The sequence below is a fragment of the Canis lupus genome, chromosome 17 (genome assembly GCF_003254725.2).
Source record: "Canis lupus dingo isolate Sandy chromosome 17, ASM325472v2, whole genome shotgun sequence".
Taxonomy (NCBI): Eukaryota; Metazoa; Chordata; class Mammalia; order Carnivora; family Canidae; genus Canis; species Canis lupus.
This window is the reverse complement of record NC_064259.1, coordinates 54398626-54411474: the sequence shown is the minus strand read 5'-3', so window position 1 is coordinate 54411474 and position 12849 is coordinate 54398626. Positions and strand designations below refer to the sequence as shown.

Genomic DNA, 12849 nt, shown 5'->3' with positions numbered 1-12849 from the left:
CTGCTCTACAGATGTTTTCTAAGCGCACAAATTAATCACTCACGGACTTGAACTCCTGGATACTCAGATAAATGAAAATGGACTCTGTCCTGTTTTCATGGCTGGAATGAGACAAATACCCCTCCTAATAAAAAGATCATTATCAACTGATGGCTGCGCTCTGAAGGAAGTGGCTCAATGAGCACCTGTGAAAAAGGAATGTGTTCTGGGCCACCTTGTCCTGGATCTGAATGTGTCATCCTCTCTGGGGCAGCGAAGCTGGACCTGGGCTCCAAAGAATCAAACAGATGGAATTAATTCCAAGACGACATATCAACAAAAGGGGAGTGCTCCATACCTAGATTATGTGGTCATTTCCAAGGGCATGGAGTGAGGGTCACCTGGGAAAACATCAAGAGGAGTCCTCAAAACCTGACTGTGTGTTCCTTTCTTCACACTGCTCTGTTTTGAGGCTCAGGTGCCCTCAACAAACATGCTGGACAGAACACAGAGCTTGCCTTAGCACTGCTGTTTCCTCAGGACCAAACTTTCACCCAGGTCTGTAATGACTCCCGTGGGTCCTCAGGCTGCAAATGGAGCTACCTCTGTGACACTGCAGAGGTGTGCTGACAAAGCCCACCTCCTCCAGTTACCCACAAGCCAGGTACAAAATGACACTTTCTGGGACTTGTACTGATGTCCTGAATGCAGCTTATTGGTGGGATAAACTGTTATTAAAGTGGAACTCTGAACAGACCGCATGATTGCATAAACCTGGTTTCCACAGAAAGGCATCTAAAATTCCCCATCTTTCCTCTAAAACTTATCTGTGGCTCTTATCAGGTGTTAGGCCTTTGAAGAAACACTCTGATCAACTACCTAAGGGTACTATCGGTGATTGTTTTGTGAGCCATTATCCTTGTAGGAAACAATCCCAAATAGGATTATGGCCTGACTTATCACCTTAATTTAGCAGGCTACTTCCTGTAGGCCCCAGCAGACCTCACCGGCCTTGTGCATGCAGGCTCTGAGCTGCTCTGTGGGTGCTGACAATGCTGCCAACACCTTTCAGGGTGACTTTGCTCACATTCTGCTTCTCCGCCAACCTCCCCTCCTAAGAGTTTAATATCCATGTCCCCTGAGGTCTCTCTTACTGTTCCAGTTTAAGTCAGTTAATTCCCAGCTGGAATGCCAACCTGCCCACGCCCATCATCTCCCACCTCTAAGAAATGGCACTGGTCATCTTCCACCTGAAATGCTCTGCACTGCTTCTGGCTCACATGGCTTTCGAGTCCCACCTGCTCCGTGGAGCCTTTCCATAATAACAGCTCCTGGCCTTGCTTCTACCCCTGATTCTGACAGCCCCATATGCACAGCTATCTAATGATTCAACCGCTTCGATGTTTGAAAAACACCAACAATCAATTCTGTTATAATGGGTTCGGTCTCCAGGTTGGCCCCATTTCCTAATTCCTTTGCCATCTCCCAGTGTCAGAAACACAGTACACAATCCCTAAATGCTGCTGAGGTCCTAAAAATTAAGATCACAAGAAAGAGCAGAAATGTCTTATATTGTAGAATAGGGTGGTGCTTGGGCACAAATGATTTATTCACAACCATATTCACTTTGCGCGACCTAAGCACCCACCGAGTGCCCGGCTCTGGGCTAGGCACTACGGCCTGAACTTGAAACTTACTGGATGAATTTCTCAATCGAAGATGATGGACTATAATGTCTTCTAATAAATAAGAAAACACTTGGACATGCCAGCCTTCGGAAAATGGAAAAATGAATAGCTGTGCCAAAAGTGTTTTTTTTTTTTTTTTTTTGGTTTCGTTTTTTGTTTTTTTTTAAGTCCTCACTGCAATCTAAGTAAAGCAGCAGCAACACTGGACAGACACCAAATCGGCTAATACTCTGCTTTGAGGACATCCTAGGGGACAGTGCGTTTATGATGCACAACGCACCCCTTCACCTCCGAGATTGTGCAAGCCAGCCAGCCACTTTTAACATCTGCGAGAACTCACTCCCTAGAAGGCTCTCCGTAAGCCTGAGAAATCTTCACATCCAAGATGAGAGAGAACACCACTAGGTCAGCAGCAAGAGTTCCGTCCCAAAGTAGCCAGGCTGCAGCAAAGACCAAGGCCAGAAACACAGCTCCCTAGCAACAACGTGGAGGTTACACCCTTTTAGCTAGTGTTGCAGCCCAAATCACTTCTACCTCCCCCTTCAGACTAAGAGAATGAAAAGGAAGAAAGTCCCCAAACGTGAGGAACACATTTCTCAGCCAATTAAGGCTATTGATTGGAAACGTCTGAATTTCGACTCTCCCATCCTTTAGGAAAGTGGAAAATCCAAACTAGTGTCAATATTTGGACACATTTTAAGATGTCTTTGTCTCTTCTGTGTGGAGAGTATTCGGAAAAGGAGAGCCTGAGCAGCAAAACCATGTGCTAGGCTCTCCCCTAGACTTGAAGGCTAAAAGGGGAAAGAAAACACAAGTCACCTTTCTGAGGACTGAGACTTGATTATTTCAACCCCAACTTACTTCCGGCTGATTTCCTCAAACAAAATTTGCCCCCCCCCCCACCCCCGGCGAAAAAAATTAGTAATAAGAAAAAGTCTGCCATCTAGAAATGCCAATTGCTTTCTCTGTTTCTGCGACTGCTCCCAGAGGTCCATCTAAGGTTGCAGGGAGCCTGGTGGTCGGACACCTTCATAACCTGAAGAACCGCCGGAAAAGATGGCCTGTTTCCCGGCAAGGGAAGAGGATCTGGAAGGAGAAAGTAGTTGCCGATATGGAACAAAACAACAAAGTATTCTCAAGCCCTCTGGGCACCAGCCAACCCTCTGTGGAGAGGTGGCAGGCAGGTGAGAGGTGAGAGGGGCACGCTGCAGATAGGTGAGTGCTGCGGAAGATGCTCTAGGAGCCAGGGACTCCAGGGCTGGACCAAGCAGCCTATACGGCCACTAGTGGGGCTCAGCGTGGACTTGAGGAGTTCTGGAGGTGGAAGGGGGCCTTCCAGGTCAACTAGCCCAGGCCCCACTTGACTTAGGCTAAGAGCTAATCAGCAGCTTGTCCAGAGTCACAAAGCTAGTGAGTGGAAGGTCAAGGGCCAGAATCTACGCCTCCTGTTTTAAAAGACAAGGAAACAAATGTTATCACATTTTGGCTAATTGTATCAATCCCGCTCTTATGTTTTGTTTTCAACCACATGCTTGACTCTGAGCATCTGTACTGATGGGGAGATGCAGAACAGCACACTGTGGTCCTGCATCCAGACTCTGGAGCCAGGCCTGAGGGTCTGAATCCCAGCAGCTCTGTCAGGTACTATAACCTTGAGCAAGTTATTTCATGTCTCTGCAACTCAGTGTTCTCATCTATCAAATGGGGGTAATAACCACCTACCTCATGGGTTATGAAGCCCTCCTAAATGAGTTCCCATATGCTAAGTGCAGTGCCTGGCACAAAAGAAGGGCTATGTAAAAAGCAGGAAGAAACTTCTTGGGGAGGAAATAACCCCCATGTTGGTTTCTCCCCAGCCCTGAGTTCATCTTAGTCTCAGGTTACTGCCTTTTCCCTACAACACCAGAACATAATGCATCTAAAACTTTACACCACCGTCTCTGCATCCACCCAGGCCCAACCCAGTCAGTCACGAGAGGTAAACTGGCCAAAATGCCCAGAGAGGTAAAAATTGGCCAAGTGTCTATATTGGCTACTGCCCGCTCAGCCTACTGCCCCCTCAGATTTCCACTTCCAAGACCATGGATTCAGAAGTTACCTCTTTGGAGCCTCACCTCCTACCTTCCCAAACCACTCACTCCTGTGAGCCTTTGAATCTTTTTTACCCTCCAACCTTCTGCAATTCATCAGGCCTTCCAACCTCACTTACCTGCCTGTCCTAGCCATACTCCCTAGCCAACCGTCTCCATGACGGCTGTCACTAGCTCCCTACAGATTCCTGCATCCCTCATCCCATGGAGAGATCATACCATATCCCTCCCCTGCTTCCAGGCTGCCAAACTTGATATAACAGTCATGAAACCAGGCCAATTGCCGACATGACAGACCTACACTAATCCCATCCTTCGTGGCCAACTAAACACCTGCCATGTGCCCATAGAGCCCTCCCCGGCCCACTTTCCTCTAGCTCTGACTCTGACCATGGCCTTTGCCTCAGAGTTCAACAAGGAAGCCGAGGCCACAAGATAACCTATATGATGAGCTCCCTTCCAGGCTAGGGCTTCTCGAACTTTAGTGGGCATTCAAATCCCCTAGGGATCTGGTTTAAATGCAATCTCCGATTCAGCAGACTGGACTGGGCCCTGAGATTCTCCCTGGGGCTGCCAATGCTGCTGTCCCCCAGACCCCACCTTGAGGAGCGAAGTCTGAGGGAATCACATAAAATGTAATGTTCGCATTGTTCTAGATACGTTCTTCTTAGTCTTCCTGACAAACCTGCAAGACAGATACCCATCTCATATTACAGATGCAGAAACTGAGGTTCAGAGAGGTTAAGAAGCCTGTCCAGGGCCGGAGGGCTGCTAGAGGGCAGATTCCAAAGCCTGAGGCCTACTTTTCCTCTATGTAAGGGATTTCCAAGAGCAGAAACCATTTTTAAAAAGCACATGGAATGGCTTATTTGTAACATGAAATCTTCTTAGCTGATGAGGAGGAGATAAAGATGGGTTATGAAACGGCCACAGAGTCCCTGTGCTGGAGATTCCACTAACAGCTGAAGGCCTAAAAGCAGCTATTGAAAGTAGGTTAATTCCACCAATCAACATGGAAGAAGACATCCAGGAGAGCAGGGGGAGAACTTTCCACTTGTGCAGAAACTGAAAGGGAACACACAGAGAACCTCTAACTGGCATGTCTGGGAACTCTGTGGCCATTCTTTGGGCTAAAAAGGTTGAAAGCAGAGCTGAGACCATGTTTCCCACACAGTACTGCTCCCAGCATATTCGCCCTCCACCTGGCCCTTCCCTCCTCTCTGGGAGATGACCTGGCACTCTGACCTTCAAGGCCAGGGGTACCTGGGAATACCCCCCACTGCCCCACCTTCCCTGAGTGCAGACTCACAGTCCTCCCCAGCCTGGGCCTCCCCGTAGGCATGCTGGAGGCCCCGAGTGCTGTTCAAGTCCCTGCACCCCAAGCTACTCCCCTCACGGTGCTCTCCTATTGGGACCACTTGAAAAGGTGGATTGTGGCGTCTGCTATGGCTCTGCTCACGCCTCCACATCAGTGAATGCTGCCTCTTCCTTCACTGTTGAGTTAGACACACAATCTCTCAAGCCAGGGCTCCTCTTCCTCTTGATCTTCCCACATTTTCGGCAGCATGTGACCAATCCCTTTTAAGGAGCCTCCTTAAACCGTCTCTGCTGGCTTTTGATAGAGTGCTCTCCTGGATCTTCCTGGGTCCCTGACTATGCCTCCTAGAACTCTCCTTTCCTCTCCTTTCCTGGTCCTGCCCCCTCACTGCAGCCATTCCCAAGAACTTGCCCTTGACCCTCACCTCAGTCATCCAGGTGGTGCCACGCTTTGGGGTGATACCACCCACCAAAGCTCTGTGCAGCAACCTGTCCCACCCAGGATCGCCCACCTGAGTCAGCTCAGTTCACTGAGGAATCAGCACTCAGAATAGTGCCTGGGCTGCATACTCTTGGGGGTCACTGAATGAATAAATGACCTCCTTGCCAGGTCACTGGGTTGCTCAACCTCCATCCGCAAACAGCTCATCCCCAGGCCAGGCCAGGCCTAATAGGCTGTGGTTCACCAGGTAAAAGAGATAACTAGCAATCTCCATCAGATCAGAGCACACACAGGAAGTGATAATATCCATATGACTCTCTTCAGTAAACAGGGCTTCTGGTTTAGAGGCAGCTCTTACCTCTAAGCTCCAGGAGCTGAGGGCCTCAGCATCATGACACACCTACCCTATCATGGCCCACAGGCTGCCAAATTCTGGTCCAGTCCAGCTCTAAGTAACGACAAAGAAGAGCCACTGTCAGGATGTTCTTGGCTTGGTGTCACTTTTAAGGCCCGTGCGGTAACCCAATGGGTCTGTACACTGCTTCTGGTTCATCAGGATTCAAAGGTAGCACCCATTCTGAAACATGCCCTGAACCCTTAAACATAATTCTGTTCTTCACGGTGCTAAGCAAAATTCATCCTCGACAGAGCAACACTAGCCAGTGTTTCCCGATTCCCCTGAAATACCCTTAGTGATGTAAATGCTCACATTCCAGCTGCTTATAAAGGTGCGAAGCAGGATGCAATTAAGGTCTCAGAACATCATACTTAAACTTGAATCATGCTGCTTAGCGACTCCATAATCTCACACGAACACTTAGCGAGTATTGTGGAGAAACCAGCACTCACAGAACACAAACGTGTACACAGTGTCATTATCTCCAGTCTACTGGAAATCACATCGCTGGCCCACAACAGTATTCACTACTGCGTCTAATTCTGTTGCTTTGCAAAGACTGTACAGTTGGTGTGGAGGAAAAATATTCCAAGATCTGAAAACCACTAACTGTGCCAACTGCAGCGCTTCGCCTTTTCCAGAAGATAAATTATGAAGAATTTTTGCCAGTTCAAGTTATTTTCCCAAAGCAGAGAGTCGAATGGCCTTGCTACCCTGCCTTTAAGAAACCGATGCAATTAAACTGAATAGCTCTGAACTGCCCTGACAGCTTCCCCCCAACTTCATTTGATAAAGTGAGACACAGACACACAGTGACAGACAAGCACACACCTTATTTAACTGCCAGACACGGCACCGATATGAAAATGTACATTCAATCTACAGGGTAAAAATCCGCTCAGCAGCTCATCACTGAAACAAAATAGCCATATAAATGCCGACCAGCCCCACTGCCTTGTAAGGAACGATCACTGACAACTACGGTCCCTATTCAGCAGGCTAATAAGAATAATTATAGCCAGGGCAGGCATTAATCAGCTTGGCAGATACAGGAATTCTGTTAACAAGGCTAAAATGAGTGCCAAGGAATCTCTGAAGGCCACAACACTTCAAAGACCGTTAAGCTGGATGGATTCACTAGGGTTCCTCCTGCCAGCCTTCCCCCTCCTTCAGTCCTTTCTGGAGGAAGCTGCCTTTTGGTCCCAATTCTCTGAGCAGGCGTGGTGACCTGAGAGGGGTTGCAGAGTCACCACATCTGGGAGGTGGTTCCTGGTCCAGCCCCTCCAGGAACCGCATCTGGACTGTACTCACCCCCCGCCCCTCACCCTCCTATTTTCAACTGTGCTCCGGCCGTCAAAACACGACCACCCTTTTCTGCAGAAACTAGTCTCAAGCAACGCACAGTGTAAGGTTATGGCGAACATTAGTCAATGTTTTTTCCTTAGTACAGGCAGAATGGAATCCCGTGACCAAATCCTGGCTCTGCCACGGAACAGCTGTACAACTCTGGGCACGTGATTTAACTTTTCCAGGTGTCACCTTCCTCATGTGCAGTATGGAGAAAAGTGCAGCACCTTTCTCAAAGTGTTGTAAGGATTAAATAAGAGAAATCAAATAAAACCTGATGTTCAAGATTTACTATCTAAATGGCAACCATCATTACTCCATTTGGTACAGAGGCCTCTGCAGAAACTAAGAGAAAAGAACAAACAAGACATTGAGCATATGAACACGTGCACGTTATAGGAGTGGCTTAGCCTGGGCAGCGGAGGATGTGCACATTTTCTTTTCACCTTACATCCTTTGCAACGACACGGAGACTGCTAGCTCTCCCCTCAAATCCGTTCTTTTCTTCCACAGCCGGGGTGCTCTGAGGCTGCCAGGCTACTTTGCATTTCTCGGCTTCCCTTGCAGCTAGTGTGAGGAGACTATGTTTTCCTGAATGGAATGTGAACAGAAATGATGCATGCCCCTTCCATGCCTGGCCTGTGAAACCTCCATGCATTCTCCTCCACGCTGTTTCCCCCTTATGGAGCTGGAGAGGGGATGAGGACAACTGAAGTGATCTTAGATGGGTGGAAAACAGGGGAGCCGCCATCAGCCTGGGAGCCAAAATGGCTCCAAGGAGCAGGGATACCACAGAAGCTTTTCATCTGAAGCATCCCCTTGGCACTGTTATGAAAGACACTTTCATTGTTTGAACAGTTATGCTTTGAGTCTCTTTCTTTGTTAAAGCAGCTTGGCCTACCTAATTAATAGAAAACTCTTCCTATTTGAATTTGAAAATATAGATGTAGTGCTTTTGTCATTTAAAACGATTTCAATGGATTCGAAAGAATTTTTTTAAGACACAAATAAAGAGAATATCTTAATCCCTCCCCATGATCCTCCTACCTTTCACTCTCTAATTCATGCTGCATTCTAGTGAGGACTGGCCTCCTCAAGCACATCAGTGTGTTGTGTCAATCTCACCCTGAGAGCTTTTAACGGCCACCTATTACCCACAGGTAAAGGGATATACAGATGTATTCATTCAGTCAGCCAGCATTTACCAAATACCTACTATGTGCCAGACACCCAACTAAACAGGACGGATATCCTGCCCCTGGTGATATAATCAGGGTGGGGATTTAGACCAGAAACACACAATTATACACAGTGAGATAAGTAAGTGACATGACAGGAAAAGTACAGGCAGCACTCCCAAAACCAATGAATCCACCCCCCATGGCCCAGACTTCTCAGCCCTGCAGGAAAAGCCTACCCCAAATCCCTTTCCAGCAGGCTCTCCCATTACAACCTCCCCCCTCCCATCTCCTGTGCCATGGAACTTACTTGCCCTTCCTGAATAAACTGAGCACTTTCACTCATCCACACTTTAATGCCCTTCCACAAGTGTGCATTTCCTGGAACGCTCTTCCACCCTTCCTTTCAAAATTCTAATTATCCTCAAGGCTCAGCTCAAATGTCACCTCTTCAGCAAAATCAACCCCAAGTCAAAATTCATCATCATCCTTCCTGCTTCCTACCAGCACTTGGTTTCTCTGTCAGGTATTTCATTTTGTCTTGTAGTTAGCTGTTTTATTTACTATCTGACCATCCACCTGCACCAACCACTCAGGGAGACCTTTGTCTGGGACATTCTGTGGACTCTCACGGGGATTCAAGAAATGCTGTATTGAATGGATGGACAAGACAGGTCAGGCACAGGCAACTGAAGTGAAAACCTGCTCCAGGAAGCCGAGTGGGTTCTGATGGGATCACTGAGAGGCAGACTTAGGAAAATTTTAAGGAGGAAGCGAACTTTAGGGGAAAAGAAAATACACAGGTGAGAAGAAAGAAGCAGGAGGGATGTTCCCAGATCATGCAAAAGGGAAAGGCCAGAACATTCACACAATGAAACTTAGAATAAAGTGTTTGATTCGGAGGGAGACAAACACAAGGGGCAGAAATGTCCTTGGAAGAAAAACCATAAAATAACCGACAAGCAAAGTTGGGACTCCCCCTTCCCCCAAACTGATCCTTCTGGAAAATGATGAACTAAGAAGGAAGGGAGGCTGGAAGGAAAGGTCAACCAGGGAGATGTTAGAAGTTATCTGTGGGGAGCTATAGCTATAGAAACAGGAAGAATGGGAAGACTTGAGTCTGTGCTGGCGGAAAAGCCACGAAATTGAGGGACTGTGTGAATGTGGAGGTCAGAAAGAACAGTGGCGGCAAGATTATGCCCAGGATGCAATACAAGAGGAAAGATGAGCTTGTGTATCAACATATTAAGTTTCAGGAGCCAGTACAACATGGAGGGCTTCCCAGAGGTCACAAAGAAGCCACACCGAGTGAGATGCTGAGGGCAGAGCCATCATCTGGAACACCAAGTCTGAGAGCTGTTAGGTGGAAAGGCACTGGCTGGTGACACCTCAGATATTCCTGTTAACATGAAATGCCCAGCCACTGCAGGATACCCTGGTGCACGTATAACCAAGACCTGTCCAGGCTTTCCTACTTCTATTTTGGCTTTTGCCCATCTCTCTTTGCCCTTTCTCCCTTTTTCTCCCTCATTCATAGCTACTCAAGGGCATTTGTTTCAAATTTCTACATGGGCCCACCAACTGGGCCGGCACATGGGTTGTATACTGCACAACTCTAGGGGGTCATTCCCACTGGCTGCAAACTAAATAGCAGCTCCTAGAGTTGTGCGGTGCACAATCTGTGCAACCATGGGCGACGGCCTGGTTTGACCCAGACACATCAGCCAATTAATGGGCATGAACTATCACAGCAAAGAGAGAAGTTCAAGGGTCCCGGGAGGAAAGGGAAAGCCCTACGAGACCATACAAGACATGCTACAAAACTAAGCGAAAGATCTGGAAGCTTTCTGCACATGGTTGCCACTAGAGCAATATGACTGGATGAGGTCTCTTGAGAAGTGAATTCCAGAAAACCCTTCAAAGACGAAGAAAGAAAACACGGTCGCAGCTAGAAAGGCGGGCCCATCAGCAGCAGGAGTCATAGGGGTTGAGACAATGCGGGCCCTGGTGTCAGCAGGATGGGAATGGCTGTGGAAGTCTTCCACTGGGACCCTCTGACTGTAAGTGCAAAGTAGTCGATTGCCCTGTGTGCAGCTGGGGCCTGGCTGGGACAAACAGCACACACCATGCATTCTGCAAAAGATTCAGATCTGCCTTCCTCAGAGGCCTGGAAGGGAACTCCCTGGGCAGGTCACAGGACTCCTTCAGTTCTGGCTGACACAGACCAAAGGGATCCAAGAATATTAAAGAATATCAAAGCACTGGGGTCAGCCCTCCAGCACCTTACAAACATGTATTTCTAGGGCTGACGGCTGCATCGTTATGTTAAATAACCATATTACCATAATCATGTGTATATACACGAAAATGGTGTCTGTGTGTATGGGGTAAGAGGAAAATGGAGAGGAAGAAAGAGGGGAAAAAAAAAAAAAATCAAAAGATTCCTTGGGCGGGGGGGAGGGTGCTGGGTCAAATCACCAGGAGGCACCCAGGCTTGGGGAGGGTGGAAGACAGGGGACCGTGCAGGGACGAAAAGTAACAGGTAGGAAAAGTTGGAGAAGCCAAGGCAAGGCCCCCGGGTCTTTGTGTGCAAATGTGCAGCCAGGCAGCTTCCAGAGGAGCGGAGGAAAAAGACTGAGGCAGAAAATCGAGCCACCGCCGACACCGCGGAGGACGCGCACGCCGGGTTTTTCCCTCAGCGCTCTGGGCCGCCCCGTGACCTTCGTAGAAGGAAGTTGGCGGGTCGTGCCCCTTCCCTGGAAAGGCGACTCGGCGTGGGCCGGCGCGGGCCGGGGACCCTCGGGCCAGGCTCGGCCCCCGCGGGCCACACCGCAGGCGCCCGCTTCCGCCCCGCTGCGGACAGGCCGGCACCGCGGGCACCTCCTGGGCCCCGAGTTCAAGGTGAGCCGGGCTCCGGGCGGCCAACAGGTAGGGAGGGCGACGGCGGGCGGGCCTCGGGCCACTCCCCCCGGCACAGGTGGGGCGCGGCGCGGCCTGGCGGGGCCCTCCCGGCCGGATCGGAGCCCGGCTGCCCGCGGCCCCGCCGCCCCCGCCCCTCCCCGGAGCCGCCCCGCGCCCCCGCCCCCAGGCCGCGCGCCGCAGCTGCGCCCCCCGACCCCCCCGGCCCCCCCGGCCCCGCCGGCCCCGCGCGCACTCACCCAGCCACACGAGCGCCAGCAGCAGCGGCCTCGGCGCCAGGCGCCCCATGCTCGCCCCCGCCGCCTCTCCGCCGCCGCCGCCGCCGCCGCCGCCAGCTCCGGCTGCTCCAGTCCGCGCTCCCCGCCCGGGCCGCGCGCCTGCTCCGCTCTGCTCGCGAGCCGAGGAGTCCCAGCGCCGGCCGCCCGCGCGCCCCCCGCTCCGCGCGCCCCCCGCTCCGCGCCGCCCGCGCGCCCGCCCGCCCCCGCCCGCCCCCGCGCGCCGCCCGCCGCCCGCCGCCCGCCCCCCTCCGGCCGGGACCCGGAGCCGGGCGCGGAGCCGCCCCGCCGAGCCGACGCGCAGCCCCGACCGCTTCCCGAAAGCAGAAGGAAGAGCCGCTGCGCCCGCCCGCCCGCCCGCCCGCGCCTCCCACCCGGCGCTCCGCCAGCAACAAACACAAACTTTCCCAAGCCCCTCCCCCTCCAGGTAACGGAGGCCGCGCCCCCCGCCCCCGCCCCGCTTAAAGGGGAGGCGGAGTCGGAGCCCACCCCGCGCTGCCCTCGGGCCCCCGCCCCGCGACAGACTTTCCTCCGACCTTTAAAAGTTGGCCCGGGACGGACGCGCCTGGAAACCCCGTGCCCGAGCTCCGCCCCGGGACACCCCGCGCCGCCCCTCCCGAGGCACCCCCGCGTGTCTCTGGTCCCGCAGCTGCCCCCCCCGCCGCGCGCCCGCGCGCCCCGGTCAGCGCCCCCTCCCCAGCCCCCCGGCGCCGGCGTGCATGGACCCGGGCGGGACAGCCCCGAGAGGACAGGACCTCTCCGCGGTACCCGGGCCTCAAGGGTTCAGGTGACCCTGCCCAGGGCTTCGCGGCCACGCGGCCAGAGCACAACCTACATCTCCCCGGTTCTGCCCGGTTCTGCTCGCTGCCCTGCGGCCGGGGGGACCGCCCCTCCCTTTCCAGGGTGCCCACGGCAGTGATCGCAACACTCCCCACGAATACACCCAAGGGGGGAAACAAGCCAACCAAGTGTATAAGTAGCTACAGTTCTTCATATGGAATGTACACTTAAGACTAAATATTTGTTGCCTTAAGTGGACACAACTGATTACCAATAAAGACTCCTTTTCCCTACAATAGGGTTTTGTGCTTCTGATTTGAATACAAAAGGCCTAGTATTGAAACAAAATTAGTGTTCATTGTTTAAAACCTCACAAGGGGGTGCGCCTATAGGGAGCAACCCTGGTGCCCAGTGCCCCCCAAGACCACAGCCTTTCA

General features: G+C 51.6%; 1 protein-coding gene across 1 annotated transcript in view; it reads right to left on the bottom strand.

The window, feature by feature from the left end:
• Window positions 1–11980, bottom strand: part of PTGFRN (prostaglandin F2 receptor inhibitor) — an 83414-nt gene extending 71434 nt beyond the window's left edge. The window contains exon 1 of the mRNA XM_025453400.3: window positions 11597–11980. Within this exon, the coding sequence (XP_025309185.1) occupies window positions 11597–11645 (49 nt within the window). The 5' untranslated portion in view covers window positions 11646–11980. The remainder of the gene's footprint in view (window positions 1–11596) is intronic.
• Window positions 11981–12849: the final 869 nt, after the last annotated feature.